This window comes from Miscanthus floridulus, chromosome 7, assembly GCF_019320115.1.
Source record: "Miscanthus floridulus cultivar M001 chromosome 7, ASM1932011v1, whole genome shotgun sequence".
NCBI lineage: Eukaryota > Viridiplantae > Streptophyta > Magnoliopsida > Poales > Poaceae > Miscanthus > Miscanthus floridulus.
In genome coordinates this window covers 74491068-74498684 of record NC_089586.1, presented here as the reverse complement: position 1 = coordinate 74498684, position 7617 = coordinate 74491068, and the positions used below count along the sequence as shown (strand labels likewise).

The 7617-nt window shown below is 46.1% G+C and overlaps 1 protein-coding gene across 1 annotated transcript; it reads right to left on the bottom strand.

The window, feature by feature from the left end:
- Positions 1–1345: 1345 nt before the first annotated feature.
- On the bottom strand, positions 1346–2146 carry LOC136465663 (uncharacterized). The gene is made up of 5 exons (XM_066464310.1): positions 2013–2146; positions 1800–1905; positions 1625–1694; positions 1477–1551; positions 1346–1404 (listed from the first exon to the last, which is right to left on the bottom strand). Exons 1-5 carry the CDS (start codon positions 2144–2146, stop codon positions 1346–1348), a joined length of 444 nt encoding a protein of 147 aa, XP_066320407.1.
- Positions 2147–7617: the final 5471 nt, after the last annotated feature.

Sequence of the window (7617 nt, the reverse complement as noted above, 5' to 3'; positions counted from 1 at the left end):
CAGACATTGCCTTTCGAGCACCCAGAATAGAGCATTATAATAAAGAGCAAGCCACAACTGCTCGGACAGAGGACATCGATAGAGCCAAAGAAGAATGCCTAATCACTTGCATCCGCACAGCCAAATACCTAGAAGGCATGCGAAGATACTACAATCACAACATCAAAGGTCGTTCATTTGTGGTCGGCGACCTCATTCTCCGTAGAAAGCAGAAAACCGAAGGGATGCACAAGCTCTCCTCCCCCTAGGAAGGGCCTTACAAGATCAAAGAGGTTACCCAACTAGGGTCTTACCGGCTATGTGACATGGAGGGAGTCGATATCCCCAATTCGTGGCACATCGAGCAACTTATATGTTTCTATCCCTGAAACGCTCTAGATATGTACTCTTCACTCCATCATGAATAATGTTTTCATCGCCATAATTTGTCTCCATTATTTCTCTGCTCCAGTTTAATCTCCATTTACGATTACCAGCTCCGAGCTACTCCTTAACAAACTCCAACAATTATACGTGATCTCCATAAATGCTCCGCTCCATTTCTCCATACTAAAATATCTCTAAGATATTTTGCCAACCATCGAGTAGCACATGTTCTGCTCTGTGTTCTTTAGAGAAAACCCTGCCTCCAATCTCTCCCTACATGTGCTATAGGCTCCAGCGCTCTGCATTATAGGTGGTCGGCTGTGGTTCCTCAGTCACGTCTGTTCCTCCTACACGTGCAGGGCTCTAGCGCTCGACGTTATGGAATATGACTAGCCAAGGCCAAGAGCTCAGTAACGAACTAACTGCTCGGACGCTACTTATAAGACGTATAAACATGTTAGGGTTAACAATACATCTATTTTTCACCAAAAGTGTTAGCAAGCCGCATAAACATGCAGCCAACGTCTACTTACAACATTTATACAAATACATAAATGTTTGTTTATGGCCTCACGCATTTAACTCTCTTCTCCAGTTGTTCAATACAGGTCCCTCTCCACTTAGGCTATTAGGCTTGGCCATCACTGTCTACCTTGCCTAACAGATCAACGTTGACGGCCAGCTTCTTAGCCACGTCCTCCACCTCATCCTTTAGATGCTCCTACTTCATCGCACCCATCCCTCTGGCGAATCCAGCCCCTATCGCCTAAAGATTGATCATAGGGTAGTGGGACCGTACCATCGCTAGGGCATGCATCACGATGGAGACAGCGGCATCGCGGTTCACCCATGCCACCTTGCACCTATCAATGATGGTGTCCGGACGTGGCGGCCTATCATCGGGCTGAGGAGCTACCTCCATGTCGATACAATCGAGCACTAGCCTGACTCCAGCTACCATGGCATCAAGTTTTCCCCTCTAGGTTCTTGCCTCTAGCTCCAGCATGTCAAACTGCACCTTGGTTCTTTGACGGTATTCTGCAGACACCAAAGGGATTCGTCCAACGAAGCAATCATATCAGCAACAGCTCCGACCACGAACTAACACACCTTTCAGATCCTCGATCAGTTCCTCTTGGAGTTGGCCGGTGACTTGACGCAACCGGCCGAGCTCTGCATCTTGCTCTACAAACATAACGGTCAATAGCAACATCAAGACTATTCGGCAATGCAGAACAAATTTACCGATCCATAGTACCTTTCTTCTGTTCAGAGACATTTCTCAGCTGCTCGGCGCTGCTTCTCAGCTGCTCAAAGGTGTGCTCTAGCTGCTCGAAGACAGTCTTCAACTACTCGAATAAGGTGCCCTTCTGGTACTCCAGGTCCCTCGCGTTTGATTCAACAAGATCCCTTTCACGCTGGGCCCTCTAGACGTTCTTCTCCATTAGTTTCACTGCCTCCTTCAGCTTCTTGTTCTCCTCGACAAGGGGCTCCATCCTCTTGATCACCTGCTGCCATTGTACACAGTGCGCACTATGCCTTGCAAAGCACCAATATTATAAAGGACCATAGTCTCCAACGCCAAAGATGGACACCGTCGATGCAATACTAACCTCAATTTGCTTCATGGCTATGGAAGGGTGGACCATAGCCTCTTCACCTCCCTGGTGGTGTCCTCTTCCATGACCACAACTTCCTCCCCTCGCTTGCGAAGGATGCGGATGGCTTGAGGTCGTGATTCTTCATGCTCAATCTCCTCGACCTCGTCCTCTTCCTCCATAGCCGGTGGCGCTGCCTGGGGCTCGGTGGCCGTACACAACGACCAACCATGCCCTACGACATCTTAGCCTCTTAGGGCATGCTGTTTGCTCCTCCAACACTATCGGCCTCTACGCCATTGATTCTAATGCTACCGGCCTCTGCGTCGCCAATTCGAGCATGACTTCGGCAACTCCTGCTCCTATCTCCGAAGACTCAGTGGCTTCCACCATTGCTCCTGGCATCTCCGATGACTCGCCCGCCATTGTCGCCAACTGCTCTCTACCGCCAACTCCATCAATAGCGGCGATCGACTCCTCCGCAGACTAGCAAATGCCCAGGGACTCTGGGATAGAGTCTACCTGTAATGTCTTCATGCCGGGAATAGCCCCCGGCTGCTTGATGGTCTGGCCTAAAGGATTTAGATCCTCTGTGCACCCCGTTCTGCATCAGATCAACTTATCGGTCACTACAACTATAAAAATTGGAAAGCTACTGATCCCAAGGCAAAGATACTTACACATCAACTTCTCGGTAGATGGTTCTAAACTAGCGCTGCCTCACCGAGCACCCAAGCATTGCTCTAGGGTCAACCCACATGGCCTGGGCTGGAGGTCTTGTGGCCCTCGTTGTCGGCGTCTTCTCTGCGTGCTGCTCGGGGACTCCTTCCCCTCCCTCCAGTTGCATCTCCACGCGCGTATTGCGCGATGACGCTTTAGTGCTCGGAGGGGGAGCTACTGGAGCCTCATCGTCGTCCGACGACTCAGATATTGTCGTGCTCTGCATCCGAGTGGTCTGATTGCCACCTAGTGAGATACTGCCCGACTTGCGGGGAGCTACATCTACCGTTCTTCTCTTCTTTTGGGCCGACTCATCATTCGCCACCCTTTTCCCCCAAACCTTCTCCAATACCGGGGGGACTCTCCTTCTGACCAACACCTCCACCTCTAGATTTGGACGAGGCACTGATGGCACTTTCCTCTGGTTGAGTGGTCGGCATGGCATCCACTACCTTTGGCCAATCGATCCTCGGAACACCCGAGAAGTACCCCGCCCATTCCTACAAATGGATCTTTCCACAAGCGAATCAATTCATTGCTCGACACCAGCACGTGATAAAAGCACCAGTAACAATAGTCGAAATTTTTACATGAGGAGGTGGGTTCATGCAGTTGAAGGCTCTCGGCTGCCCTAGCATGTTGAATGGCACGTTTGGAGCGAATAGTTCAGTGGCCCAACGTAGCACAGCCTCCTTCATTAGTCTCTCTGTCCTCTCCCAGGTGTCATCGGTATCTCCCTTGAAATCAAAGCCCAGATGAGCCCTCTCCATGCAGGGCTAGACATGGCGTACTATGAAGCTCACTACCACCACCACTCTGCTCATCTTCATTCCCCTTATTAGCTTGAGGAGCATATCAGCACTGGTCGGTTTCTCTGACCAGCTCCTCTGGTTCTCCAGAATCTGATCGACATCGCATCAGATGGCAGGATGACTCTGCTTCATGTAGAACCACCTGGCATTCCACCCCTTCAGCGAGGTATTCAGCGACATAATAATGTATTCACCCGCCATCTCGTCATGGAGCTATAGATACACACCGCCGACCACTTTGGAACCGCCCCCTCCTTTCTTCTTGAGCCAAAAAAGGTGTCGGAAGAGATTGAAATGGGGAAGAATGCCAAGATAGGCCTCGTAGAAGTGGATAAACACAGAAATGTGTAAAATGGTGTTCGGATGAAGATTACCAAGCTCACTCCCCAAAACTCCAACAGATCCCGCAAGAATGGATGTACCAGAAGTCCTAATCCACGCCAGAAGTAATCTTCGAACACATCAAGCTCGTCGGTGTGTGGCATCAGATAGGGCTCACCATCGGCCAGACGCCATTCGGCGGTGACACGGTTAGGAAGAACGCCCACCTCCACCATCTTATTGAGCTCCCTCTCCCCCATGAGTGATGGCACCCATTCCTTGTCACAACTCGCCTCGGCGGCTGCCTTCTTTGGGTTACCACCTCCCCTCTTTGGCGTCATCCCTCAGATCTAGATCGGAACTGGCCTTTTTTCGTAAGCTTTTTAGACCTAGCGGTGAAGTGCGTGTGAATGCGAATGGGGGAGCTCGAGGCTGAGGAGGAAGACAAAGTGGTGAAGTGGCAAAGGTGGGAGCGCGGAGTGCGGCGACGCAGTTATAAAGAAACCATACCCACTTTTCGCATTCAAGGGTTTTTGGGAAACCACACCATATTGATTTGTGCCCTTCCGAATTCCCCAAAGCGGCATGGTGGGCCGTTACTTGGGCTTTTCGCGTAACTGCGGCCCATATCACCCATTCTTCGATGCAACTTGGTACTACACACCGAATATTCGCCGACTTCTCCACAATACCATCAAGGCTCAGTGATTTCTATAGTACAACCATTACTTCGGTTTTTTCTCCATGATTTGAGTAATCGATACTTCTTGATTTATTCAAGATTTCTATAGTACTGTTGTTTTTTACCCTGGCATCACGTGACCACATCACCTACTGTCAGGCTTGGGGACTAAGTGGGCACACTTCACCTTGCAGTGAATGTGCGCTTTTCATTTTAGGGCTCAGCCCAGGGACTGGTTGCCTGCTCGACTGGTTCTCTGCCTTTCTTTTGCTTTCTAGACCCTAGCACCACGTGACCACGTCACCTACTGCCAAGCTTGGTGACTAAGTGGGCACACTTCACCATGCGGTGAGTGTTTTTTCTTTCATCTAGAAGACTTCGTGCCTCCTGAAGTTGAAGAAGATTATCTCCCTTTCTCGTGGTTGGACTCTAAGTGGGCACACTTGGTTCACAGCGAGAAAATTTTCGATTTTGAACTTGAGCTCCTTACATCCTTCTAACAAGCCTTACCTAGGATACTCCGCTCGGCAACGGTCTATAACTGCTCGACGACTCATTATAGTGGTCGGACTATGGGTTTGACTGCTCGGCTTTGTTTACACCTGCTTGAACAAGCTCAAGACAGCGTTGCACAGCGGATACAAGGCGCTTGGGGACTAGCTATGTGGGGGTATGACTTCGAATACCCATGGTAGACTACATGGGCTACGCTGCCAAGGGCGGTCCAACCCACAAGACGAAGACCTATGGTGCACGACACTGCTCAGCGTGTACCGCAAGGCATCAAGGGTGATATCCTGAAGATGCTACGAGATCTGTTAGGATACGTTCGATCCCGTGATCCCTGTAATCTGTTATTACTTTCCAATTATCTTCTAGATCTAACTGACTTGTAACCCTACCCCCCAGACTATATAAGGCGGGCAGGTACCCCCTCAGAACACACGCAATATCATACGATAGCCAATACAAACCAACAGACCATAGGAGTAGGGTATTACGTCGTGCTGACGGCCCGAACCTGTCTAACTCTTGTGTCTTTGTTGCCTTCTTGTTCTTGATTATGCGCACCTCCGTCGATCAATCTATCTTCATGGGATAGCCCTCAGAGGACTGCCGAGCATCTTTTGTCGACAATATGTAACTTTTATCTTTCCATTGCACCTATCTAGATATTTAATATTTATTAAGTTGACCAAAAGTAACGGTTTACATAATTTATTGCCATGAGATATTAATATAACTTAAAGTGAATTACGAGTGTCATTGGCATATGGTTTGTTAAGGAAAATGATTGACACACTATTGAAATATATATTTATCCTAGTGTATGCATGTTTACTTGGTTGACATAGAGGCACATAGCTTTATTCTCACTTTAAATTTAATAGTGCTATAAGTACATAGTTTTTATCTTCATTGTTGGTGTTTTTACCTCCAACTAATAATCATTGTATCATACATATTAAATCAGAGGAGTGGCACAAGAACATATACTTATACTGGCTCAGAAAAGGGTGCCCTACGTCCACTATATAATGTTGTTTATATCGCTCGTGCCCCGTATGCTCGAGTCAGTTGCGAGTAGGAGATCACAACTATTGTTTTTATTGTGTATTGCTATGGTATGCTAATTAGGGGATCCCTACCCTCCTCATATAGTTCAAGAGGTAAGGCTACAGATAAAGTCCTGGTCTGGTTGGTTTGCAGGTTGATCTTCTAGTCGGTTACAACGGATTTAGTCGGTTGCTACATATATCTTTGTATGCCGTGTTAGCTAAGTCGATGAGGTACCCTAGGTCAGGTTCGCCCCTGGCAAGTTAGCATGGCATACCCCCCCCTCATATGAAGTTGTTTATCACCTCGGTGAGGGTGCCTAGATCGCGAGTTCAATTACAAGGAACAAAATTAGTTTGCAATATTCATATTCTTGTAGCTTATTCCATCATCATTACCACATGTCAATTGTGTGCTAATTATTTAAATCTCAGCTAACATAATTCATATGCATGCTTTTAAACAAGAAACAGAAAACATTTTGTGAAGTAAAATGACATTTCTTTGCGATATGGTGATATCTAGCTAGTAGGACCTGTACAAGTCAGCACCAATCAAGCAGCTAGATTATTCATTTCCTGCCCAAACCAGACACCGTGTTCGCTTGATCATTTCTGTGGCTTATAAACCAGTTGATGATGTTTTGTTGTGAGAGAAAAACATTGTATCATGACTGATAAACATGACTAATACGATCAAGAGAACAAGGTGAGAAAAGGTCGCAACCATATTCGTCTTCTGGATCAAGTTGCCACATGTGCTCATACTAATTAGGATAAAACATAAGGCGGTTACATGACACTTGTGTGTCGTCAAAGTCACATGGATAGTTGAACCTCCACGTAGTGTGAGTTATCATCTGACTAAGATCTTGTTTGGATCCCCTCCTTTAAACTTTATAGCTCTAAAAACTTTAGAGCACTTTAGCTCACTTTTAAGGTCTAAAGCTTAAATGTGAGGTTGGCTAAAGTTTAGAGCTAATTTTAGACCATCTATTTGGAGACTTTAGCTCTAAAGTTTAGAGCAGTGGATCCAAACAGGGCCTAACTATATCAAATATAGCAAGAGCATGTACTAATAAATAAACATCAAATTGGTACCATATAAGATCTAACTATATTCTAATCTATGCACCATAATACAAAACACGATTTTTTTGAAAAAAAAATCTAAAACTTGTTTCATATTTTTGTGCTAAAATAAGTTTCCTATAAATTTTCTAAAAATAAACTAGATTTTAGGATTTTAAATCCCATATTTTCAAAAAAAATATTTAGATAGTTTGTTGAAGATTTATTTCTATATTTTTTTGGTAAAGTCTAGTTGACCCTTGAATTATTAACATAGTTCAATTTACCTCTTTGTGGTTGATGTGGCGCCTCATCGAACCAAATCATCTTGAAAACTACCAAGAAAAACAATTGGTTTTAATAATTAAAGGAGTTAAAATATTTTGTTTCCTAGTACGAAGAGATAAATCAGATTAGGGCGTGGCTAGCGTCCGGACGTTTGGACAGATGCGTAGCCTGCTCGGTCTACCATAGCCCCACCCTAGTCCGAA